This window comes from Pagrus major, chromosome 2, assembly GCF_040436345.1.
Source record: "Pagrus major chromosome 2, Pma_NU_1.0".
Taxonomy (NCBI): Eukaryota; Metazoa; Chordata; class Actinopteri; order Spariformes; family Sparidae; genus Pagrus; species Pagrus major.
Window position 1 is genome coordinate 26810549 of NC_133216.1, and position 26928 is coordinate 26837476.

A 26928-nucleotide genomic window follows, 5' to 3' on the forward strand; every position below is an offset into this window, starting at 1 on the left:
AGTCACCTGACACCACACACACACACACACACACACACGGTGCTCGGCTCCACCTCGCTCGGCGGGTGTGTGTGTGTGTGAAGAAGAAGATCCAGCCCGTCATTTCAAGGTTATCTCCTGCAGCAGCCACACTTTTCGGATCCTATGGGAATTTTGATAACCGCAGTTTTTCTCTGGGCTGCCGTCGGAGGTAAGCATCCATCCATCGCACTCATTTACACAGCCTCAGTGTGTGTGTGTATGTGTGTGTGTGTGTGTCTGTCGGGCGCTCGGTGTGAAACGACGGTACGAAACGCGAGTGATCGCTCTGAGCGGAGACGAGCCGCATCTTTCACACACTGGCGCCTCAGCTGGAGCCCCTGTTGTTCTTTAGTGAAAGCAGCCTTGTGGTATAAACAGACGAAACTACATGGTTTATTTCATTAGTTCACGGGGCAGACGGAGGTGGATGCTAACCTAACAGAGCCTCAGGGGTTTAGACTAATAGGCTCAACACAAGCGTTGTTACATAATTTGTTGTGCGCCCACCTTTCCGTCTCTGTCTGCTGGTCGGACCATGACAGTACAGGATTCTGTAATAAAGCGCATTTTGACTGTTTAATGACTTGAAACCGCTTTTCTTAAAATGCGAATGAAAAGCTCCGCACAGGTGAGCGGATCAGTGCTCATGTGCGCCTTCTGCATGTGCGACATGCGCCAGCTGCGTAAAAACGTGTTAATGAGTTCAAATGTGTGAAGATTTGAGAGGAAGGAAGTCTGTATCCCGCAGAGACATGCGTGGAAACACGGTAAATATTAGTCTGCAGTGGTGTTACGCGCAGTGTTGTGCAGGAACACCCGCCATAACCTACATAGAGCAGGCAGTAAAGTGTTTGGGTTCATGCTGTGTTGAGCTGAGAAGGATAAATAGTACAACTAAAGCTATGTGTAGTATACATTTAAAAAAAGAAAGAAACATGTCAACAGAGAAACAGCAGCTATAGGCTTATAATAATCTTACAGGACCACTAAATGCCACTGCAGCTCAACGTCTATTAAATGTCAAGAGGAGGAGTGATATCATAAACTCATTAGTGCGCATCTCTCAGCCCCTACAGGTGCATCTGCGCCTGACTCACATGTGCTCTAGTTTTTAGTCAAGCCAACATTCTGGAGATGAATTTGTCAAATCATTTGCTCATTTGACAACCTGCAGTCCCTTGACTTGCTTGGATGCTTTCTTTTTTAAATTTCTGGATGTTTAACATTTGGTTGGACAAGCCAATAAAAGCAGAGCCAGATCACAGTTTTAATTAAGGGGCCAAGGTGTTCCAGCTTAGATACAGTGTAGACAACACGCACACACACACACACTTACCATCACATGGACGTGCTGAGCATTACAGGGCCAAACTGCCTGCAGCTCACGTGTCTGTAGGGGGGTTCATCAGTGGACATGGATGGTGTCAATTAGTCCAACTGATCCTGATCTGTACTGATCTGGCTTTGTGCTGACTCACAGTTTAGATCAAACGTACAGCCACATATGTCATGTGAAGACAGAAGGAGCAAGTTCACCTGAACTCTGCAGCGTTGTGTTTCAGTCTGTATCATATCTTCTGTGGAGGAGTAGTAACCATAGTTTGGGGTGATTACTGTAAATTGAGTGTATCCACATAAAAGTCTCAAAGCAACTCCAGTGTGTTCTGACAATGTGTAGAAATAACCACATCAAACACAAAAGGCCTGAAGAGTTAAGCAGATTGTTTTGATCATCCAGATGCTAGTACAACTATATAATTTAAAATTACTCATCCTATTCAGGGTGTTTTGTTAATAATGTTTCATGGATTTACTTGATTTGGTTTGGCGGTGGCAATTTGATACAAAACATAAAAAATTTTCCAAACTGGCCGACGTATAATGAGCTGACATTTAGATTCATGACTAAATGAAAGTCTAAGAACTGATCACCATCATATGTTGTGCCTCAGCCAAATACACAACAATAAAAGAAAAGGTCACAGGCTCGGGCTGAACATGGATTGTGATCTCTACTGACATTTAGATCCTTGTTAGACTCAGTGTATCTCCATGAGAAAAGGTGCTGATGGCACTGCTTAGTGTGCCTTTAATGATCTGCTGGCAGAGCAGGGATTGTGGACTGATTTAGCCCTGGTGGGAAACGACCTGTGAGCTAAAGCCTTTGGGAATATCTGCATCCTGCAGAGAGAGGGAGATGGGGTTAAGCTTCTTTGCTGTGTCGCTTTACCAAGGTAACTGTGCTTACCTTAATGAGGGAACAGCTCCACCCACGCCCGTGCAGGACGAACCATCGCTAAGAAAACAAACAAAGCTCGTCTGTGCTGATCTGTAGCATAGTTTGGTGCAGTTTTGGCTGTTGCAGAAATGCTAAATATATTGATTTGTGTTCCCATTCTCCCTCATACTCCATCTCTGTCCCAACTCGTCCTGTGCCTCAGTGGGAAGCCGGCCAGTTACCTCACCCCTTGATGATGCAAAGGTCAGAAACAAGTCCTTTTTATTTTTATTTCCCCCTATCACTCAGCATCATATATATATATGATGTAATATAATAAATTATAATTACTTGACCTGTAATTGTGTGTTTTCGTATTGTACCTCCAGGTTGAATGTATTATTCAGGAGACACTGAATGAAGATGGGTCCCAACATGAGTGTGGCGCACAGCTAGCAGGTGACATTTCTAATTATCTGCTCATCAATACTCAAGTAATGTTATGTAGTGTTTAGAGCTGAATGAATCAGTTGATTAGTGGACAGGAAATGAATCATTACCACTCTATTAATCAATTAATCTTGAAAGTATTTTTATGCAAAATTGTGAAGCATTGGCCAGATCAATGTGGCCATTTTTGTAGTTTTCTCTGTGTTGTGTCATCGTAAATCAAACAATTTGGAGATTTTGGACTGTTCGTAGGACAAAGCAAGACATTTGGACATGAATTGTCCACCATTAAAAACTAAATGTTTGATTAATAATCTATGAATGCAACAATACATGTTAATATAGCCTTATTTGCTTAAGTTTAACATCATTCCAGAGTGTGATGGGTGTCATTCGAGACTTGTCTACATCCACAGAGTTACATGTGTAGATCCCCTGTTGGTGTTCTGTACTCTGTTGTTGTTGTGATATTGTTTTGAAGTGTTGTGTCCCATTATTTTTGCAGAGGAACTTGATGAAGTGCAAAGACACCACGGTCTGCTCAGGGAGCTGCAGAAGCTGGCTGTTGATGGTACCAACAAATTCTTTTGGACTCATTTTGGTGTATTTTGAACATACTTTTCCCCAGCTAAAAAAAAGAAAGCCTGATTTGGTGTTTTGTTTATTTTTCTTGGAATTAAAGTAATGTAAAAGTCTCTACCCGTGCATTTTAACACCACATGTGACTGACCATTGCAATCTGACTGTTGCAGAGAGAGAAAGGGAGAGAGATGACGAGAGGGAGCGATATGAGTACAACCTGGCGGACGATGAGAGCGACTTTGAGCAGAGGGATGAGGAGGAGAAGGAGGAAAGAGACGTGACCGACCATCCAAAACAGACAGAGGACAATAAAGAAGACAAGACAGAGGAAGATGACACGAAGCAGAAGATGATGGAGGAGCCCCGGATCGAAGACAGAGGGAGGGACAATGAAGAGGAGCGAGCCAAGGAGCTGGAGGAGCTGCTAGCTGAAGAGATCACCAAGAAAGGGAAGGAGGAGAAGAATGATGAAGAGCTCAAAGAACTGCTGAAAGAGCTGAAGAAGAAACGCTACGAGGCGGTGAAGGAGAGGGAGATCCAGAAAGGCTCTGGAGCAGAGCAGAAGGAAAAACTGGAGGAAAAGAAGGAAAAGGGGGACAAAGAGAGGGAGGCAGAAAAAGAGGAGGACTTGGAGAAGCAGAGGATGGAGGAGAGGAGGAAGAACGAGGTGGAGCTGATGGTGGAGAAGGAGAAGGTGGAGAAGGAGCTAAAGGAGCTGCTTAAAGAGCAGGACAGCAAGAGCAAGCCAGAGCAGGAGAGGGTGAGGAAGGAGAAGCAGGAGGAGCTGGAGGAGCTCGTCAGGAAGATGAAACGGGTGCAGGAGGAGGACGAGCAGGAGACACCGGACGTGAAAAAAGAGGACGATGAAAGGACAGCAGAGGACAAGGGCGAGAAAAAGGAGGGCGTAGAAGAAAAGGAGGAAGATGAGACAGCAGAGAATGAAGTGAAGAAGAAGGAGGAGGAGGCTGTGGCGGAGGTGAAGGAGCCGCAGCAGAAGAGGGAGATGGAGAAGGCAAGCGATGAGGCCACGCAGCAGTTTGAGCGGGAGAGGTACAAGGATGAGGAAGAGGAGGACGAGGAAGATGAGGATGAGGATGACTTTGTCAGAGAGGATGAGGAGGGGCCAGAGGAGGAAGATGAGGAGGAGGGTGATGCTGAAGAAGATGAAGGGGAGGTAAGTTGCTGCAAATAATATGTGATGTGGTACTAATGAAGTATTCACTGTGTACTTAATGTAAGTGTAGGGGAAAAGGACAAGAGGTTAGGGAATGAGGTGCTTACAACTTATTGGTGTCCCAAACATCAGCATTGATCATAAAATCACCTTCAGTGTCCTGTCAGTAAATATTAATATAATATATAATAATAATATACCTTGTTATAGTATAAGTCCAAGGTATTCGAGTCATTAAATAAAACAGCCCCTTGTTCACCCTTTTCCATGGAATTACAGTGTAGTTAAAGCGTGTGCGAGCTATAAATAAAGAGATTGGTTGTTCACCCCCTTTTCAAGGTAAATACAATGTAAATATTGGCTGTGCATGCTGTAAAGGTACCATTGCTGATTCTGGTGTATTATTTACACAGTACAGTCTATAACAAATAAGAATACAGTCAAAGAGAAAACAAAATTTGTCCATCCAAACACAAGCATGTGTTTGTTTGCTTGTGAAAATCCTCCTAACCCTTCCTCTTTCGGTATCAAACTTGTGACTCAAACAAGTCCCAAGTCATTTTTTCTTGGGCAAGTCAAGTCGAGTCCCAGGTTAAGTCACTAATTTCCCCTAGATTCTGCAGTCTTACCTGCAGTATCTGGTCTTAATAAAGATAAAAGACAAGTTATTACTACCTGTCTCATAATGATGTTATTAGCCGACAAATTTAATTTGTATTATATATCTCGATCTCAAAATAACTAAAAGCTTCATAAAAGCTTATCTGTTTCTTAATCTCTTCTCAATTAAAAAACGATTCTCTCCTCATCACTTTTATACAGTTAAAAACTGACAGCCAGACTAAAATAAAATTAAACTGAAAGTCTAAAATGAATACAGACAAGTCATTTAAGTCATGATGTCTCAAATTAAATTACAAGTATTTAAGTCCACATCTCTGTTTGGTACACATTAAATATGTACCAGGTAGTTATTTGTCATTTATTTCTTTGTCCCAGCCTACCAGCAGGCACCCAGTGAGTTTTGTTAGTGCCCTAATCTAAAGCATTACCATGTGTTCTGTATTGCTGTGTCATATATTCTCATTTCGTCTGTTCACAGGAGCTGCTGGAGATTGAAGCAGAGCTGCGCAAAGTCGCTGCAGAGCTGAGGGAGCTTCGCAGAGGATAAGACACAGGAATACACACAAACACACACAAACACACACACAGAGCAGACGGACAAAACCCTTTGTTGCATTCACAGTCACACATTCAGCTCACACATTTTCCATTTAACAGCCTTCAAATCCCCACAGCACTCAGAGAAATGTCTTCAGATGTGAGTCTGTAAATGGACATTAGTAGAAACTGTTGTTTCATTGCTGCTTTTAGATTTTGCCTGGAAAAGGCTGCCAGTTTCCTCCATGCTCATTTGAATGTGTCAGTGCATTGAGGAAAATTTTTTCCAGAGAATCGGAAAGATCGTCGTTTCCATTTCCACTCGTGTTCCTGTCTCAGTTCCTGTAAATGCTGTTTGTAAAGTAGACAGGTGATTTCAGTTCAGTTGTAAACTGCCATGAATGCGAAGCATTCAGCACTTTCATTCAAATCTTATTTTGACTGCTGATTACCAACCACACAAACACCATCATCTTTGAAATCTGAGTTATGAATACTGTCAAGTAGTGCTTCTTTTCTCTGAAGGTATCATCCTTGATGGTGTGTTTTTGGTGGGAAAAACTAATTCCCTGCTATAAATAATATACAGTATGTACTTCAATATATATTTTGTGCAATAATTGATAACTATGTGTAAGCTGTTCCTGCTGTTCTGACTGTTAATGATATGCATTACTGATATTTCTACACAGGAGTAAGTCATTATTTCCTCCTTCTTTCTTTGATGATAAAGTAGAACCAAGGATTGTGTTTCATTTGGCTCACGCACTGTTAAAACCAGACTGTTTGAGACGAACCAGGGTGACACAAACAAAACACAGAGGGAGTTGAAATTCTGCCACGTATGTCAGATGTTAAGTTTGTCTCGAGGTGGTTAGTATGTGGTGACAGTACGTGATGTACTTGGAGCTTACAAGGTCTAAAAGTGTCACTTCAGGTTCTCAGCCAGCTTTGCACTCTTAACAAGCCAAGGAGGAGTCGAGGGAGGAGGGAGACACTAAAGCCATTTTGTTGTCTTTTGGTAACAATAATGTTGATAAATGCTTAGTTGTGTTACATCACATTTTTCATGGCTGTCATGTCATTTGTGTAAATATCAGATATCATGGTCTGTAAGCCAAGGTCATAAGAAATATGAAGCAACATCGCCCCCAAGAGGACACTGGGTAGAAATGCACACAGTGCAGGATTAACAGGGTTACCACTGGAGGCCCATTTACTGCAATAACACAAATAGATTACAGCACATGTGAATGCAATAATTAGCCAAATAATGAATTATTTAATGTATTTAAATATGTATTCAAAATACATTATATAGTACTCATATAGCACATATAACCTCTCTTTTTCTACACAGCCAAGATTTACAATACATTTCTGTATTTGAACACTGGCGAGGCAGCCGGTCAACTTGTGTAAACACGTAGTTATAACACACATGATCAGTAAACACTGATGAGCTCATTACTGTCTATTCCAAAGATGACATGTTTGTTCACTTGAGTATAAACGGAAAAAAATAATATACTGTAGTTTTCTTTTTCTATAGAAGTGCAAAATGTTTCCACAAAATGTATCTTACAAACCAGCAAGAAAGATGTAGGAAATGTCTGTGGGGGGTGACACAAGGGCATAAAGGACATTTCGAACAACAGGAAGAAAAAAATTATAACAAGATCACCATTTGTAATATTACTGGCCAATCAGAGTGCTGTATTTTGTGCCTGCTGTATCTTCTTCTATGCTACCTGTCAATCAATAAACAGAAAGTGTATTAAACCATCACGTGTCGTCTGTTTGGTCCGTCGACTTGTGAAGAGAGCAGAATCACTTGACAGCACCTCATTATTAGTGTGATTTACAGGGGATACAGGTTGAAATCAAGTCATAATACAAATTTCAAATAAATAACTTCTTACAATTGAAGCAAAGACCTGAAAACAGCTGAGTATGGTCCTAACAAAAGAGTGAAAAAAGCCAGTACTGATGACTTTATTTGTCTTAGGAAGCTGAAGAGAGCAGTCCGTGCTCTGTCCCTGAGGCGTCTCAGAGACCAGTTGACGCAGCAGATGGACCACCTGTAGTCTGTGCTGTAGGCTGGGGGCCAGCAGAGGTCTGTTTGTCCAACACTGACTCAATGTGGCTGAGCAGAGAGGAGAAAAACTGGGGCACTCCCTCATAGCCTGAGAGAGAGAAGAGTGTATCAGATCAGCACCATGTGCACTGTGTGTGTGTGTGTATGTGTGTGAACAGCTGCACTACCTGGGAAGATGTTGATGTCGATGACAGTGAGGGTGTGTGTGTGTATGTTGATGATGACGTCCACGCCGAACAGGGCCATGCCAAGCTGGACTCGGAGCTCTCTGACCAGAGCGGCCACGGCCTCGGAGCTGGGAGGAGGCAGGCAGGGCATCTGCTCATCCAGCTTGGAGAACAGGAGGAGAAAGGACATGTTTAGGGTGGACTTCAGGCTAAGGTGCCAAATGGGTGGGTACTTTGTGAGCACGTGTGATGCCACCTGTACTGCTTACTGCTGTGAGATCAGAGCTTGACTCTGGCTTGGACACCTGATGGCTGTTGAAGAAGATGGTCTTCCTGTCTGCAGGCAAAGAGAAATCGCAATTTGAGTGGAACAAATAGGGTTAAGAAAAACAAGGTTGCATAACATTGGACAAAGCAAGTTATATCAGGACAATACAGGACAGGAAGGGAGAGGAAATAAAAAAAGGACAACATGGAAAAGGTAAGGAAAGGAAAGGAAACATGGCCGAGGGAAGGAAAAGAAAAGACATAGGGGAAGAAAGGGAAAGGACAAGGCAGGAAATAAAAGGAAAGGAAAAGACAAGATGGAAAAGGAAAGGAAGGGAAGGAAAGGGCAACACAATCAAGGGAAGAAATGGACAGAAAAAGGCAGGAAAACGACGGAAGGGAAATTAAACACATTAGAGAGAAGGAAAAGACGAGATGTATAGGGGAGGGAAAGGAAAGAATATGGCAGGAAAGGGAAAGTTAAGAAGGACAACACAATAGAGGGAAGGAAAGGGAAGAACAAGGCAGGAAATTGAAGGAAAGGAAAATGCAAGATGGAAAAGGGAAGGGAACGGAAAGAGAGAACAACGCAATTGAGGGAAGGAAAGACAGGAAATGGACAGAAAAGAAAATGACAACAGATTAGAGGGAAGGAAAAGACAAGACAGAAAAGGAAAGGAAAGGAAAGGAAAGGAAAGGAAAAGTCAGAAAAGGGAAGGAAAAGAGAGGCATAGAAGGACAAGAAGGTCTGGTGCAGACTGACTTGAGGGACCGGAGGGGAAGTTCTTGAGTGAGGGCCTCTCTACGCAGAAGTGTCTGTCTCCTACAACAAACACCTTGTGCAGAACAGCTCCGTGGCTGACGAAGCTCTGGAGCACGCAGGGAGGACGGACAACAGCCAGACTCCCTGCACTGAAGATCAGAGACATCTGCACAGACATTGCACAGACAGTTAATGAACATGAGCAAGTATACAGCAGTGAATGAACAAAATAATCCTGACTGGAAGTACAATTTTGAAGCAATCCACTCACCTCATGGGAAAGTGAGCCATGGGCCACTCTGGTTTTACAAACTGGGATCAACAGAGACAATTGCGACATTAGCACACAAGAAGTAACGAAGGATAGGTGACACACCACTGACCAAAATACCTACTCCCTAATACTGTAATCTCTTAGGCTTCATTTAAATACAGAAAGAAGCTGAGAGATAGTTGTAAAATGAAAATATAAGAATTAAATGTAAGGCTGCAGATAGAGAGTGAACTGACTGAGAGGAAAGCTCAGGCCCTGGGTCGTCACAGCCTGTTGAATGGATGGCAGGTCGCTGGCACTGTGGATCTCAAGATAAGGAGGGCTGCAGATATGCCAGTCTATCAGACAGAATATAATAGGAAAGGCAGGTGTTAATATCTGCAAGCAGCACTTAACTACTGTAAACACTATGAAGCTGCAGTTCACCTTGGAGTGAGTTGTGCAGCTTGGTCATGATCCGATAAGAGACAAAGCGGTCTAGTAGCTGGGTCATGGCAGGCAGGGGGTCCAGAAGAACTGTACTGGGATTAGCTGAGACATAGCTCTGGAATTTAAAGGACAGATGAAGAAATAGTCTCACTAACAGCATGCTGTTAGTGAGAATGAGTAGTTGCTCACTGACAAGCATACAGCTGCAAAATCAAACAAAACTCAACAAATACTGGCCAACTGTATGTTTTCCCCTCTTCGCCCAGTCAGTAATCCACTCTCATCGACTCCATTTAGGTCAGATGCAAAACAGCCGTTCTTTTATAAAGCAGTCTTACCTGGAAGTTGGCAAGGAGCTGCTGTGATTGGCTGTCATGCTCAGCCTCCACGATGACATCAGACAGCTTGTGAACGATGACATCGAAGGGTCCCTGGGGTCCCAATGGCTTAGCGAGGTCGATCTGACAGAGACAAAAACACTTTTACATTCTATATGTAGTGGATCTATCCAAGTAAAGTACCACCAGTACCAGTACCAATAGTTTTCATATTGCTTATCTCTGGGAATGTATGTAAATGATGTATATGATATTAAATGTGCTGTTTTATATTTAGCCTTTATGTTTTGGGTTATTCCTCACCAATTGGTCATTAGAGACTTTGAATGGGTCACCATTGTAGCAATCATCAGTTATCAGCAATTAAGTTAAAAAACTTAGAAATCTCCCCAAGAGCACTTCATACAGTACATACTAGGACGACATCAAGTATCACGATATTCCGACCAAATACCTCGATATCAGTATTGCGACACAATAATGTAGGAGTGAGTTTTTTCACAAAATATTTACACAATGAGATTTTTGATAAATAATCATCAGTCATGTGGATATAATGACTAAGGGTAAAGGGCAAGTATCAGAATAAGTACAACAATGTGGTGAGTTCACTGTCCTGTAATGCAGCCTTTTAAAAAACAGGAAAGGACAACATTTATGCCACATACAGGAGCTGAAGTAACTAATTACATCTACTCAAATTACTGTAATCAAGTCATTTTTTGGGTGTTTTTTTTTCTAGTCTGTAAGTCTACTCCTACTTAAGTATGCATTACAACATGTAAGTAACTTAGTTACTTTTAAAATCATAATTGAGTACTGAGTACATTTTGAATTAATATCCAAGCTTTCTTTTTTTTTTTTTTTTTTTTAATTTTCTTTATTATTGTTATTCTCACACATTACATTACACAGCTGGTGTTGAATTCTTGATTTACAATTATTGTCAAGAAGAGAGGATAACATCATATCAACATAGCTATCGCCATATAGTTGTGTAATGTTGAAAGAAACAAAACCTGCATATTTTTATATTTTTAAGAAAAAACAAACAAACAAACAAAACTAACTAAGGGCAAACAAGAAAAAGGAACAATGAAGAATCAAAACAGGATGTATGGGTTTATAACAGCAGCTGCATTTAGTTGTAGGGAGACTAGGTATCAAAATGATAAGAGTTCTGAAATACATACACATATAAGTATGAAACATACAAGACCTGGCGGTCCTTCAAACCAACAGGGAGATAACCGAGAGTAAGTGGGTGGAGACAAGTGATTTAGTTTCTAGAGTGAAACTGTGATGTTTGTACATAAGAGACCCATTTTGACCATGACCTTGTGAATTTATCCATTTGTAGCCGAAGTGAGAAAGTAATCTTTTCCATTTGATATATTTCATCAACAATAACAGTCCATTCCTCTATTGTGGGGGGGTCAGGATGCAGCCAGTGACGTGTGATGGCTTTCTTGCCAGCAGAAATCAGAGCCCCAAATAGGTATTTGTTGAGATGCCCTGTGAGAAAATTAATTTCTCCCAGAATAAAGGTTTTGAAATGGTATGGTATTTTCATATGAAACATGTTTTCTAATATTTTATGCATCTCTGACCAGAAATTTACAATTACTGGACATTCCCAAAATATATGCCAATGGTTTGCATCCCGGCTCCCACACATCCTCCAGCACTGTGGATCCTCTCCTGCAAAGTGAGCTTTCTGTTTAGGGGTTACAAAAAATCTGATTAAACATTTCCATGCAAATTCTCTCCATGTATGTGAGTTGGTGCATTTCCATTGAAACTCACAACAACTGTACCACTCCTCATTGGGCAATTCAAAATTACCTTCCTTCTCCCAGTTATCTTTAATGTAGTCTGTAGAGTAGGTTTTTTTAATCATGAAGCCCTTATATATTCTAGATATAGTACCTTTGGCTCGCTCTGATGAATAAGCACGTAATATCTCTTTCAGTATTGGGTCTTCTGGATCCACTGTATAGTTTCTAATTACCTTATCGTAGTAATTACGTAGTTGTAAATACCTGTAAAAATCCTGCTTTTCTAAAGAGTGGTCTCTTTGTAGAGTTTGAAAACTTTTAAGTTGTCCCTTGTCTATTATTGAGTGAAATGTTGTTATTCCCTTAGTTATCCAGCTTTTAAATCTATGGTCCAGTTGATTCGGTTTAAAGTCAGGGTCGTAGGCGCACCACCTAATTATTCCCAATTTATCGTGTAATTTATATGTGTCTTTAATTGAGTTCCAGGTTTTAATTTGAAATTTTGTCCACGGATTCTGCAATTTGGTTACAAAGTTTTCCAGATCCTTATTACCGAGTACTGCCCAGAGTGGAGGGTCCTTAACAAGTGAAAGCTCGATGTCTTTCCACCTGGCATGATAATCTTGGTTACACAGATTTATCAATGGTCTAATTTGAGCTGAGAAAAAGTAATCCTTTAAATTTGGTACAGCCATGCCTCCTCTGTCTTTTGATAATTGTAATGTTTTAAACCTTACTCTGGGTTTTTTTCCCTGCCATATGAACCTAGAAATAATGTTGTCCCATTCAGAGAATTGTTTTGTGGTTATCTCCACAGGAAGGGCCTGAAACAAAAAAAGAAATCTTGGGAGTATATTCATTTTTATGGTCTCCACCCTTTGAGTAAAGCTCATAAAGGGGTTGGAATTCCATCTTTGTATATCCAATTTTATTTTGGTAAAAAGGGGGTCATAATTAATCTTTGCTAATGTAGAAATATCTTTAGGGAATAGTACACCTAGATATTTCATTGCATCCTGATCCCAGTTCAGATGGTATCTATCCCGAAGTTGTTTAGATGGATTATAATTTTGTGTTAAGATTTGGGTTTTCTGAATATTTAGTTTGTATCCCGCATATTTACCGAAACTATCTAAAAGTTTAAACAATTCAGGAAGTGAGTGGGCGGGGTCTTTGAGGTATATTAATATGTCATCTGCATACAATGCTATTTTGTGTTGTTCCCCATTTATGGTAATTCCTTTAATATTGTCAGATTGCCTAATCCATTGAGCAAGTGGTTCTATATAAATTGCGAAAAGGAGTGGTGATAGACCACAACCTTGTCTAGTGCCCCGTTCTAATTTGATAGTGTCTGAGAGGTATCCATTTATTTTAATGCGGGCAGTTGGATGATTGTATAGAGTACCAATTCCCTTAATAAATTCTTTATGAAACCCAAATCTCTCAAGAGTCTTATACAAAAACGTCCAACTCACAGAATCAAAGGCCTTCTCTGCGTCTAGGCTCACCAATAAGGCCTGTAACTTCTGTTTTTGTATATGGCTTAAAATGTGTAATGAGCGTCTAATATTATCATGTGTTTGTCTCTGGGAAATAAAACCTGTTTGGTCTGTGTGGATAAGGTGAGGGAGGACCTCCTCAACTCTCTTGGCGAGGATTGATGTATACAGTTTGTAATCTGTGTTCAGGACAGAGATTGGTCTGTATGATCCACAGTCCAGTCTGTCTTTTCCCTCCTTCGGTATAACCGAGATTGTAGCTTCTGTCCAAGTTGGTGGAGTTTTCCCTTCCTTTAAAGCTGTATTAAATATGTTAAGAAGAATTGGTGTTAACTCTGTCCTAAAGGTCTTGTACCATTCAGGAGAAAACCCGTCTGGCCCTGGTGATTTATTTGATTTTAACCTTGAAATTGCACTGTTCAGCTCTTCCTTTGTTATTTCAGCTTTTAATTTTCTGTTTTTATCTTCTGATAGGGTGGGTAAATTGAGAGATGATAAGAACTGTTCAATCTGTTGTTCATCTAATAATTGTGGTTGGGAGTATAGTTGTTTATAGTAATTTTGAAATGCCATTTGAATTTCATGTTGCTTATGTAGCAAAGCTTTGGAAAGTGGGTCCCTAATTTTGTAGATTGTGTTATCTGACTGTTGTTTTTGCAATTTCCTTGCCAGCAGTTTAGAAAATTTCGGGCCAGACTCGTAATACTTTTGTTTTGTATAAATCATCTTCTTTTGTATTTCTTGTGAGTATAGAACATTAATTTCATTCCTAATTTCTTTTAATTTCGAGATGAGATTTGGGTTTGATCCCTTCTTGTGTTTTGTCTCAAGTTCTTTTAATTCTTTATTTAGTTCTAAGAGTCTTAATTGTCTTTGTTTCTTTTGGTAAGCACAGAAGGATATAACTTTCCCTCTCATAACGGCTTTTAGTGCATCCCATACAATTTCTGGACCAACTTCCCCATTATTGTTTACTTCCATAAATTGTTTGATTTCTTCTTTAATTTTTGTTTTGAATTGTTCATTATTAAGAACATTTGAATTTAACCTCCATAGTGTATTTCCAGGATTATTATTAATTTGCAGCATCAATGAGAGAGGTGCATGATCTGACAAGTCGATGTTACCTATCTCACAATGATGTATTCTATGGCGATCTCTTTTAAAAATGAAGAAATAGTCGATTCTGGAGTAGACAGCGTGTGGGTGTGAATAATGTGTGTAATCTCGGCCTGTTGGGTAGAAGTCTCTCCAAAGATCCAGCACTCCTAGTTCTGACATAAGAATCTTAAGTTTCTTGTGTATGGAGGTTTGAATAGAATCTTTGGAGCCATCTAGTCTGGGGTTGAGGCGTATGTTCCAGTCTCCTCCACATATAAGTATACCTGTCGTCTCCGTCATTAAGTCAAAAATTTTTCTGTAGAAAATGAAATCACTACCGGGGGGTGCATAAACATTAAGTAGGGTTATTTGGACCCCTTCTATCTTACCTGAGACAAGTAAATATCTTCCCTCGTTGTCCTTTACCTCTGAATTTTTTTCAAATTTAACTCTATGAGAGAGTAGAATAGCTACCCCTCTCTTATGGCCTGATTTGCAAGATGAATGATACACCTGGGGAAACCCCATTCTTTTCAGCTTTTCATGTTCTACAGGATTAAGGTGTGTTTCCTGTAAGAACACTACATGTGCATTCTCCTTTTTCATTTTGCTCAATATCTTGCTTCTCTTAATTGGGTTCAAGACTCCATTTATATTAAATGAAACAATTTTAATATCATGATTAGCCATGGTCTTCTGCATGTGTTGCATATGGCTGAATTCTCCCTACACCATGACTAGTTCTTGGACCATCATACATCCCAAAAACTCTCGTGAACTTCGAGAGATGAACATAACACAGTAAGAACAATAATACAGATCTTAACCAAACGTCCATATATTCCTTAGAGTTTTTTGCTTCCAATGTTGAGGCTCTTTCTTCATTAGCCTCTGAGGGGCTCCTGATGTCAGAGCGCCCATAAAGGGATGTCCAGCTCTTTTTTAAGAGTAGGGCCCTTTGAGATGACTGCATAAAACTTACAGTCATAGCTGAAGGATTTCTGTGTCCCGACCTTTTTACACTTGTTTTTTTTTTAAATAGGAATTTTCAAACTTCAAATTAAATAAAAGAGAACCATATACGGCTTCAGTCACAAAGGCAATTAAGATCAACCTAATCCTTAGGGTCTTTAAATCCCAGATGAAAAATAAAATAAAAAAAATAAAATTAGATCAGTTGGTTCATAAACATAATAAAATACAGTGTAAACCGGGTCAGACTTATCTGCAGCTTTTTCTTGGTCAGGTGGTTGATTGTCCCTCACTCTGGAGGAGAATTCCGTCTGAACTCCTGGAGTTTCTCCTTGAACTGCGTCTGGGAGGCTTTTTTCTTTTGAGGTGCTCTATCCGGGGTGATCCTGGCTCCAACCCGGCTGCGCCCTGCCACTTGCCATGTAGATAAGAGTTCTGTCTCTCGTTCATCCGGGCCGACTGGTGCTGGTATGATGGTGACGGGAAATCCGCGTGAGGCCATGTCCTCCGTCGCCTCGGTTGCGCTCTGATACAGGCGGGTGCCGTCGTTGTAAAAAACCCGTAGTCTCGCTGGGTAGGGGGTCTGGAACTTGATCTTTCTTTCTTTTAATATTTTCTTGGCTTCCGCGTATTCCACACGTCTCTTCAGGATCGCTGATGGGTAATCGTGGTCTATGTAGAAGCGGGTGTTGTTGTAGAAAACCTCTCTTTTTTGCCAGGCTCTTCGGATCACCTCTTCTTTTACTCTGTAGCTCGTAAACTTGGCGATGATAGACCGGGGCTTTAGCTGGGAGCCGGTGGGCTTAGGAACAGTGGCTCTGTGTGCTCTCTCAATTTTTAGCTCTGTGCCCGGTGGAAAACCCAGCGACTCTTTCAGTAAGTTTTCCAGGAAAGACGAGACGTTGTTCCCCTCCGCGTCTTCGGGTATCCCGTATATTCGGATATTGTCTCTGCGAGCACGTCCTTCATGGTCAATGAGTTTAGCCTCCATGTCAGCCTGGCGCTGTGAGAGCCGTTTCACCAGCGTTGACACCGCTTGTAGTGCTGTCTCTGCTTCGTCGATTCGGGTCTCGGCTTCTACCAGTCTATCGTTCGTCTTGTGCAGTTCTTGTTTAATCTCCGTGAAGTGCTGTTTATTATCTCGCCTGAAGTCTCGTAGTTCGTTTAGTATGCCACGCAGGCTAGCATCGTCTTCTCCGTCCTCGCCATGTTCCTCGCTCATCTCGCATGTCGGGGAGCTACTTCGGCTAGCAACATTTGGTGGCATACACTCACCAATATCTTCTGTCGTGGTCATGTTTTTCCAACTTCTTGTGTTAACCCTGTTCATCGCCGCGTTTTAACACTCACTTTTTTTAGTTATCTCAGGGGTTAACAGGGTTAATTCGTGAAACCGTCGGGGAGCACAGAAATCAAGCTGCCATCTTCGTTGCGACCCGGAAGCGCCTCCAATATCCAAGCTTTCATCTGTATTTTTGTAGCCAGTAAAGCTATCTGACCACAAACGGGCCAAAGAAAACCCTGACATACGGACAAAAAACACAAAACTCTGTAGCAGGCCCAGTTATGGAGAGGTGACCACGACCCCTGAGCAGAACAGAGCAGAAGAAGATAGACTGAAGATTTGGAGAAACAGAAACCTCTTTGATTGAATGCCTGCTTCTGATAATGCATTAAACATCAATGGTTAAAAGTAACTAAAACTCTGTATAGTGCTTGAGAACAATATTACTTTCACTTAAGTATTATTTTAATACCAGTAGTTTTACTTATAATTGAGTAATATTTCAGTAATGTAACTGTACTCGCACTTGAGTATAGATTTTCAGTACTCTTTCCACTGCTGGCCTTATAACAATAACTGAAATCCAAGACATTTAGTCTGAGACTATATAGGTATATAGTCTGATATCACGATAACGATGTAAAATCAACATAATGCCCAGCCCTACCTTCAGCGTAATTAATCTTATGAGTGACAATTGTGTTAACATGTCATGAAATTCACCTTTTTAAAACTGCTTTTAATGTATAACTTGTCTCTTTTTGTATTTTTATTGTGTTGTTTTTATTATTCTGCTTTTTAACCTGTACCACGTGTACCCTGAAAAGCGCTATATAAAATAAATGTATTCTTAAGTTATGGAAATGTCACAAAATATTCATTTAAGGCCTTGTTTACACAATAATTTTGACAAAACTAAAAGTGTCATTTTGTCTCTCATTTCAGTTTAGGTTACCAGAGTAATCTTTAAAAAATGTGTCACCTCAAAATAGGTTGAAAGCCACTGCCCTAAATAATGCCATTGGGGTGTAGTTGGGGGTAAAATCAGACATTTGTAACATCTTTATGTTGTTTGTGTCCTGCAACACGGACCCTCTTTAATTCAACTAATTATGTTCAGGGTTTTTATTTTTCACCACTGCTCTTTAGATGTGCACCACTCTGCAGTTTTTTGACTAAAGCTAACTTCTGTAAAAAACAAAAAAACAAAAAAAAACCTCAAATTAGTTTATTGTAATTTGACAATGTTTTACTGATGTATGTGCCAGGTTTTGTGGTCTGTATACAAAAATATCTGTTGTGCTTCTGTGCAGATATTCACATTCAGTGAAATGTCTGAGCAGTTACAAAACAGGCAGCCATTGTTCCTCGGTTTTGCTGCGCATAGATTGTAGGAGGGGGCTGCAGGTGGCTGTGACATGGATTACTAAAGTTGTAGACATCTGTACATGACACATGTGTGTGTCTGTGGGTGTAGAGTGTTCCCAAAGTACAACCACTAATGTCATAGTTTAACTGTAACTGCTTAATCTGTGGTATAAAATGACAGCATGCAATATGTACGTCTGTGTGTGTGTGTGTGTGTGTGTGTGTGTGTGTGTGTGTGTGTGTGTGTGTGTTATGGCATTTGAGGACAGGCATACACCCATCTCATGTACACAATCACAAAGCCACCAACAAACGCAGACAAACAGGTTATCAGGTACAGCTTTAAGAAATTCCTAATCCTCTTCCTCATTTTTCACTCCGCCTGTCTTCATTTCTTCATTATTAACCTTTAAGGTTGTATTGATTTCATGTATATGTGAAGTAAAGACACTCACCTCCACCACTTCCACTCCATGGCCCCTGCAGGGAAAATACGGACATGTTTATAGCCTGAAGGTAATGATTACACAGACGTCATGTGATGTCAAACAGACAATGAATAAAGCTTCTGGTGTGGCAATAAAGCCTCCTATGGACAGATTTTTATTACTGTTGATAAAGACTTACACAACTGTGTACACACTAGATTATAGTGAGGGTGTCACCTGTTACTACAATAGTCATCAGTACATGTTTCCTAACTGAGATTATACGTATTGCCTTAAAATAAAATTAAAGCAACATATTCCTCATTTTGCTATGGGACCCCACCTGATGGGGGCCATTCACCTTTACCACAGAGACAGTCACACTAATCATAAGCTCTAAATTATTTTTTTAAAAAGTCAATCTTCATCAACTTACGCACAGATGTCTACAAAAGCGTCCAAATTCATCCTCCTGCGTTTCTTATCGCTGAGACAGAAGCCAACCCTGCGACCTGACATTGGGCTGTGTGTGTGGGGGGCACCAGCAGCCAAGTGACAGCACACACACACAGAAAGAGGGATGTCTGAGTCGCTGTGTCCATTCATCCCTCCCCCTAATACTTCTGCCGACCGGTCTTCAACAACCCTGCTGTCTTTCAAGAAGCGCTTTTCATTCTGATTTTACACCACAGGTGTAAAAAAAGAAAGGGCCAGTCTAACTGGTTAAGTCACTCCACTTCCTTGTTGCTGCCATCCAATAATAATGAGAGTGGGGCCAGTCATGGAGCTGCACCACAGAGCGTCAACTGAAAGAGAAAGTAAAAATCTCTCAGGGAAGTGAAGCAGCACCATTATCCTTCTTATTGTTCAGTAGAAGCACAGGCATGCTGTTTCCCATTTACTGACCGTCAGAAAGAAAAGAGCTGAAGATTAAACAGGACGGTAAACGGAAAGTTTCAGTGCCGTGAAGTTCATTTCAGGTCACGACGAGAAAAAAAAATGTCCCGCGGTTCAAACGCAGGTTTCGACCGACACATCACCATATTTTCACCGGAGGGCCGCCTCTACCAAGTCGGTAAGAGACACATTTCCTCTGGTGTTTTCAGTCCTGAAGCGTAGTTATACTTATATACTGCACAAAATAGGTCTACTATCATTACAACTCGCAGTTACTAACTACTACAAATAACACAAAAGTGTTATTACCAAGCTAGCTAAAGTGGTTAGCTTGTCGGTTGTGTCTGAGTGGAGTGCAGTTAGCATCAACATTTGTACCCAAGTTTCCTCTTTTAAAAAATCTACCTATTAGGTAACACACTTCGCCATTACGAGTGAAATTAAACTCTGGATATAATTTCAAAGGTTAAAGTATGTTGAATTCTTCAGTGATAACTGTAAATTATGTTCATTATTTGTAGTGTGCGTAAGTAACTTATGTTAGCCTACTGAGCTAATTTGCTCCTCAAAATTAAATTCATATTAGCCTAGCCTACTGATGTGTTGTTGGTGAAGGAGCATGCAGGCATTTGTCCACTCATAAACAGGATATCAAATTCTGTAATGTTACATAAAAAAGTTGTATTGTTTTTTATTTTCATTCTGTCTGTGTGTCACATGTGCTCTCATGCAGAGTATGCCTTCAAAGCCATCTCCCAGGGCGGGCTGACATCTGTGGGGGTCCGGGGGACGGACAGCGTTGTGGTGGTCACACAAAAGAAAGTACCTGTAAGATATCTCTCTCTCTCACACACACACACACACAAACCTTCCCCTGGATGATGATGATGATGATGATGTGAGTTCAAGTGAAGCCTCACAGGAGTCATGACTCCAGCTTTTTGCTGGCTTGACAGTCAAATATGAACAAGATACTGCTGTAAAAGTGCTAGCACTCACATTACCAAGCCGAGACTACTTTGATTTTGGCAAACTTCTATCAAAGATAGAAAAGAAGGACAAAATAAAAGATCTATTTTTTCCATCCTCTGTCAGTTTATGTGTCTAATTATCATAAACCAAGGATGAGTGGGCCTAAGTAAGTCTAACAAATGATAATCGATCACAAACGTCAACCCACATTGCCAAATACTTTCATGCAAAGCTCTGTGTAAGCAGAATGGCAGCCCAAGACTCATGTCTGATACCATATCTATAAGATAGGGAAGCACAATGATAGGATGCAAAATTAACTTTTTTGTCCTCTGGCCAATTGACTAGTGAATGTTGGTTGTATCAACCATTCAGTAGATTTTCGGGGCTTGTGAGTGAAGCAACTCTACTAGCCACCTGCATATTTTACCAGTATTTGACTGGGGGCTATTGCTAATTTTGTGCCCCTCATGATAATATTGGTGCATCATCAGTATTGGTTGATAAGGCTTTAACATAAACATTTCTTCTGACAGGCTGATAAAATGACACTTTAATTATACTGTTGAATGAGTAGATTTCTTATTTTGCCCAGTGAATATGTACCTTTTGAAAAGCTTTGTATCTGCCAGTGGGCCATCACAAAACAGTAAGCACAATAATATGTTAATTCCACAACAGGAGAGACTTAAATTTCTCTGCAATTGGATAGAAAAATATGTAAATATTGATTTCAGCAATCGCCTATTACTCATTATTTGCAGCGTTAAAAAGCTTTGGTAGGAACTGTACCAGAGCTCAGTGCTTTGGTATGTGGATACCCCTGATCATAGTGTGTTTGTAATAAATGCAGTGTTGATATTTTCACAGGCACAGTGATATTATTGATGTGTCTCAGCACAATATCATTTTGTCAATTGGATATGACAGTCTATCCTTCTCCCGACTGCAGGACAAGCTGCTGGACTCTTCAACTTTGACCAACATGTACAAACTAACCCCTCGCATTGGCTGTGTGATGACTGGGCACAACGGTATGTGTTCAGCAGCACACTCACAACACATTATAATTTAAGTAACTGTGGTACTTAATATAATGTCCATGAACAAATGTGAGTAGAGTCAAAGTGACTTTTGTTTTATCACACAGCAGGAAGTCTTTTTCTCAGCTATTTCTGTTTCTTTAAATCAGGATGATAAACAATTGGTCGACAATAGTGTTATATAATGGTAATCAGGTGTTGGATTTTGTTATTAGTCTTGGTGAGATTCTTGTTTGTTTACTGTGATGTCTGAAAGATCCTATTTACTATCTTAATATTGTTTAAAAGCTACACTGTCCCCCATCTTCTGTCTTGTGCAGCGGACGGTCGTTCCCAGGTTCACCGAGCTCGAGTGGAAGCAGGGGAATGGAAGTATAAGTTTGGTTACGACATCACGGCAGACGTGTTGTGTCGCAGGTTGGCTGATATCTCCCAGGTCTACACACAAAATGCTGAAATGAGGCCTCTAGGCTGCTGTGAGTGGTGGTCTTCATTTCTACCTCTTAGTATTCATGTCTTTGTTCATACTGCTCATCATCAACTACTCACTTGTTCTTGTTTGATCTTTTTAAAAAAATTTTTTATCAGCAATACAGTTGCCATTCACTCACAGGAGGGAAATACCTTGTTCTTTCTGCTGCACATTTTCATTGATATCGTACCTCACATTGACAGCAACTGCTCAGGACATTGTTCCCCTGACTTTGATTTTCATTTCCATTAATTATCTTATCCCAGAGCTTGTATTTGTCTTTATTTTCTGAATGGTTGTTTTTTTAAATACAGCACAGCCACTGAAGTGTAAGAGCTTGCAAGGGATCATCAAAAAATAACTAAACATGCAGTAAATTAACATAAGCGGTATCTTCCCTATTATGTGTTCCTTCATCCTCCCTCTCTCTCCCTCCCCTTCCTCTGTCTGCAGGTATGATCCTTGTGGCAATGGACCCCCAGCAGGGTCCTGTTCTGTATAAATGTGACCCAGCAGGCTACTACTGTGGCTTCAGAGCTACTGCGGTCGGGGCCAAACAAACAGAGGCCAATAGTTACCTGGAGAAGAAACTGAAGAAAAAGCCTGAACTGACCCACGACAGGACAGTGCAGGTAGAGGGAAACCTAAGTTTCTTTCACACATAGTTCCTGGTAAAATCCTGAGATAACCTTTCAGGTACTTCTAGTGATTTTCAGGATTGGAACATTCAGGATAATTTCCGTCTTGCACCTTTTCACACATGCAATGGCAATGCCAGACTGGATGGGGTAAGGGACAGTCAAGCAGATGACAGTAATGCAACACCTGTCAATGCCAACTGCTGTAAAACTAAAAGAAGAGGTTCGGGGCCAAGGCCAGATGTACCTGTATTTTCAGGAGCATGGCACACAAGGAGCTGTTTTTATCCAGTGCCAGTGCTCTTATAATATACAGTATTTAAAATTCAACAAGTTGGCTAGACAAGTAATGATTTTTAGTGGTCTACTCAAATCAGAATCACAGATTTGATACATTAAAAGAGCACTGGATGTTGCACCTTGGTCTGTAGGTGGTATTCTTAGAAGCCCTTTTCACACAGAGCTTCTGCATTATCGCCGCAATGAAGGCTCGCCTTTAGCCGCCTTTGTTTGGTCACACTGAACCAAGCAGCGCCGGCTTAGAGCTGCTCCAGTATGTCATTTCATACAGCACGTCAGCGCTGCGGAACCAAAAGAGGTGTGACAGTACACATCATGAAATGTTTTTTTTAACCTGTTTCCCCCAGTTTCCACCTGTTAATCTAAACAGGTATCCACCGACTGTTTATAATCATATCGATGCAGATATAATGTGTTGTGATTGAGATCCTGACACACTATGTATCCTGGAAAATGACAAAGTTAAATTTTTTGCTCTAAACTACATAATTACATAATCGCCATCAGTAAATAGCGGACGCTGTCTGGCTCTCACTTGCGGGGAGGGATGCTTTTTTCTGGGGGAAAGTTCACTTAAGTCTCGGTCAGGAGGGCTCACAGTCACGATGATTTTTTTCAATACAAGTTGCCAGAGACAGTAACTACAACAACACAATAGTGGAAGGCGACAAAGACATGGTGAGTTAAGTTTTTTGGTCTGAATCACATCACATAATCACCATTCAACTGTGGGAGCCACTTGGCTCTGCTGTTGGGGACAGACGCTGTTTTTTGGGCAGAAATGTGACAAAGAGTAAGTAGGACAGACAGGATGACAGACACTTTTCCATGTATGGATGCAGTATTTTTTTCCTCATATAAGTTGCCAAAGACACTACCAGTTACCACATTACTGTTGTTTGGTCCTGTAACGTTGCTGTGTGGGTTGATGTGTGAGTCATTTCTCTTTCATTGGATGAGTGAAGGATCTGTTTAGTTGTCAGACTGTGAACACCATCAGACCAACACACCAAACACAAAAACAAAATGAACTACGAGGAGGAGACACTGATTAATTTATAGTTCAGAGAATAATGAATAGACTGGTCCTGATAAAAGCTCCTGTGGGACCAAAGTCTCCATTAACAGCTTTGTGTCCTGATAAATTGTTCTTGAACCAAACACTGAAACCATATTCACCCATTTGCCATATATTTCTTGATATGAAAGGCTTCTAGAGAAATGTATTGATTGTAACTTTTGTTTTAGTGAAGGCATGTATTTGGAGCAAAAACTGCTTTCACTCCCTTGAATCCACCGTTAGATTTCTCTTTGATAACTTGGCTTAAGAGAACATTTAAAGAGGCATGTTCAGTATGTGTTTGAGTTAATCAGGACACTCACCCACTCTCTTTATTTCCAGTTGGCTATATCCTGTCTGTCCTCTGTCCTGTCCATGGATTTCAAGGCCAGTGAGCTGGAGGTCGGCGTGGTCACTAAGGAAATGCCCAAGTTCAGGTAACTTAACCCAAACTAACTGTACATTGACTAATGATGTTGATAATGGTTATGATTTTAATCTTCTAGTGTGATTAACACAGACATTTTACTACCTCGTGTATTTTTTGTTATTTTTATTTTATTGTTTTGAAGTAGGGAAGTCTGCCTTTTATCACTCATTGTTCACTCCTCACTCTTTTTTCTGTGTTCTTCAGGACACTGTCGGAGGCAGAGGTAGAGGTCCAACTGGTTGCCATAGCAGAAAGAGAGTAAAGGTTCCCTCACAAACTTCAGACCACAATTCATCATAGTAACTCATTTTCTGTGTGTCTGCTAGTAACAGTCTGACGCTAAGTACATAACCTGTATGTCCAGGGAGGTTAATGCACACCTTGAGAGAACTCTGTTATTAAGGATCGATACAGGTTTGATTTGTAGACAGTTCCAGTGGGCTTTTTAAAACACTTCAATATAGATAAGTGACACAGTGTTTAAATTCTGATCTTGCACATTAAACCAGCTTTAGTGGACATCACTGGCAACACCTCCCACCTTCATTCTTTTCAAATAAAAAAGTTTCTGGTTGCTGGTTATTTAGTGTGACGCCTACTGCTTTGTTTGGATATGTACAGAATATTTGTCATGCAGCTTATTTTATACTGTGTGTTTATAAAACCAACTTTGTCGTCATCTCCACACTCATAATGCTGCAATAACATTTCCATCAGATTCTTTGTCAACCCCTTAAAACAACTGTCATAATAAATTTGAATGAAAAAGAAGACTAGAAACACTTGTCCTGTTTTTCCTTTAAATGAAGTTATTAAGAAGGTGAATAAACTTTTATCAATAAAATGGATAGTCCAAATTTTGCCAGATATCCCCTCGTTGAACAGCAGGTGGCATCAGTGAGTTGATAACATTAGCTGAGGTTCCTTGTTATTGACTGACAGCAGGTCAGTTCACTGGTCAGAGCACAAAGACAGGAATGAATCAACAAATGATTCAAATTAATGATACTGTAAATTTGGAGTTGGCAAGGACTCAGAACTAAGTGCAGTCACTGATATTCACACAGTAGTACACAACAATAACTAGGAAGTGAGATGAGGGGGTATAATAAATACCAATTTGTTTGGTTATTATAGTAGCAATGATAGTAGTATTGATATTTTTATAATGTATATCATACTGAAATGCATATCCAATGTCCACATTGCTGGCCTCAGTGCTGCACTGTAGATCATCCATTCTGTCCACTGCACTGTAGGTTATCCTGAGCTACTTAATATGGGCACTAGATGGCAATGGTGTGTCTACTTCTACCTTTGAGTATTTCATAACAGAATTCAGTATTTCTGTGTGTACTTTTCTATTTGAGGAAAACCTATTTTGACTCGTCAACAATTACCCTTCCGATGCTTCGGCGATTGCGTGTGTGTGCGTTTGTCATACAGCCAATCCTGGTACGACATCTTGTTATGTGTGCCTCCGTGTATGTGCGCGTGTCAGTCTCCACCACAGTGACCCACCAGTCTAACATGCAGATCACTGTCCTGTTCAATTACTGAATGTTGCTTGCAGTCTGAATTTATAAGCACTTCAGGGCACACACTTATTCAAGCTTAAACATTAAAGAAAGTAAAATGACAGAGAACAGAAACGTGAGTCTGCTTTTTCTTTATTAAAAATATGAAGGTAACATGTTGAAGGAAAATGCTGTGGATTTACATAATTTTATTACTTTGACAGGGTTATCAAAAAACAATTTGAAAAACACATAAACAATATTATATTCTATATTTAACATCAACACAAAGAATCAATTCGGACTTACCTGTGAGACATAATGTAAATAAGAGTTTTACAACTTATACAGCCTTAAATTACAAGAGGTGCCCAGAATTCTGTGCCTTAGTTGGTGAACACTTGCAGTATCTTTGTGAGATCCACATGTAAGAGATACATGTGCTGCAAAATTAAAACACTTATTCATTTAAGAATAAACATTGTAGGGTCATTCAAAAATGGCTTCTCTCACAGGTCATAACTACTCACTTCTGAGCTTTAAAAGAGGGATTGTTAAATTGTGGATCCTCTGTTTGTTTGCAGACACAATTAGGATTTAGGCTGAGAGGCTTGTGTTAGTGAGTTTCAGTGAGAGCAGCAAAAAGCCCCACTAGTATCCTTAAAGCTACTAGTGCAAGACGATCCTAAGTTACATTGATAAGCCTCTAAACTTAATTCCTCTCTTGTCCACTTCACTTTACAGGCCGGATTGTTTCATGTTTTTTTAGATAAATAAAGTCTGAATATAGAGGTATAAATCCTGGCATATAGAGTAGGTTATTGGTTAACGTAAACCTAAAGGTCTTTTGAATACGATAAAAGAGATTTGGAAAGGAGGTCAGTGCTCTAACTGGTGACTCGAAGCTGTCTCATGTCCGTCTCTTCATCCTCATGTCTGGTGCTGGATGCACATGATAACCTGGCAGAACACAGAAAGGAGAACCACTGTTAGGACCAACAGGCATCCACTTTGGATGAGTTCAGAAAGCCAGACAGTTAAATCTGTCAGAGTTGTTTACTGTAACCATGCCAGCCACAAGCAATCAGTACACCATGTTACCATGTTGTCACAGGGATCAAAGTGGTGGTCATGAAGTTGTATGTACTGTATGTTTTCCACACTGGCTCTAGTTAGAGAACGGTGTGTAAATTGTTCACCACTGTCTCTCATTCACATTCCTG

The 26928-nt window shown here is 40.4% G+C and overlaps 2 protein-coding genes across 2 annotated transcripts; one reads left to right on the forward strand and one right to left on the reverse strand.

Moving 5' to 3' along the window:
- Window positions 1-7655: 7655 nt before the first annotated feature.
- LOC141020257 (inositol-tetrakisphosphate 1-kinase-like) lies at window positions 7656-18895 on the reverse strand. Its single transcript, XM_073495353.1, has 10 exons — window positions 18813-18895; window positions 18404-18428; window positions 9943-10065; window positions 9602-9719; window positions 9412-9513; window positions 9173-9213; window positions 8902-9067; window positions 8141-8208; window positions 7872-8034; window positions 7656-7792 (listed from the first exon to the last, which is right to left on the reverse strand). Exons 1-10 carry the CDS (start codon window positions 18893-18895, stop codon window positions 7656-7658), a joined length of 1026 nt encoding a protein of 341 aa, XP_073351454.1.
- Window positions 18896-19185: 290 nt separating this feature from the next.
- Window positions 19186-24968, forward strand: LOC140992160 (proteasome subunit alpha type-6-like). The gene is made up of 7 exons (XM_073462431.1): window positions 19186-19451; window positions 20007-20101; window positions 21198-21279; window positions 21609-21764; window positions 22214-22392; window positions 24101-24195; window positions 24393-24968. Exons 1-7 carry the CDS (start codon window positions 19376-19378, stop codon window positions 24448-24450), a joined length of 741 nt encoding a protein of 246 aa, XP_073318532.1. The 5' UTR covers window positions 19186-19375; the 3' UTR covers window positions 24451-24968.
- Window positions 24969-26928: the final 1960 nt, after the last annotated feature.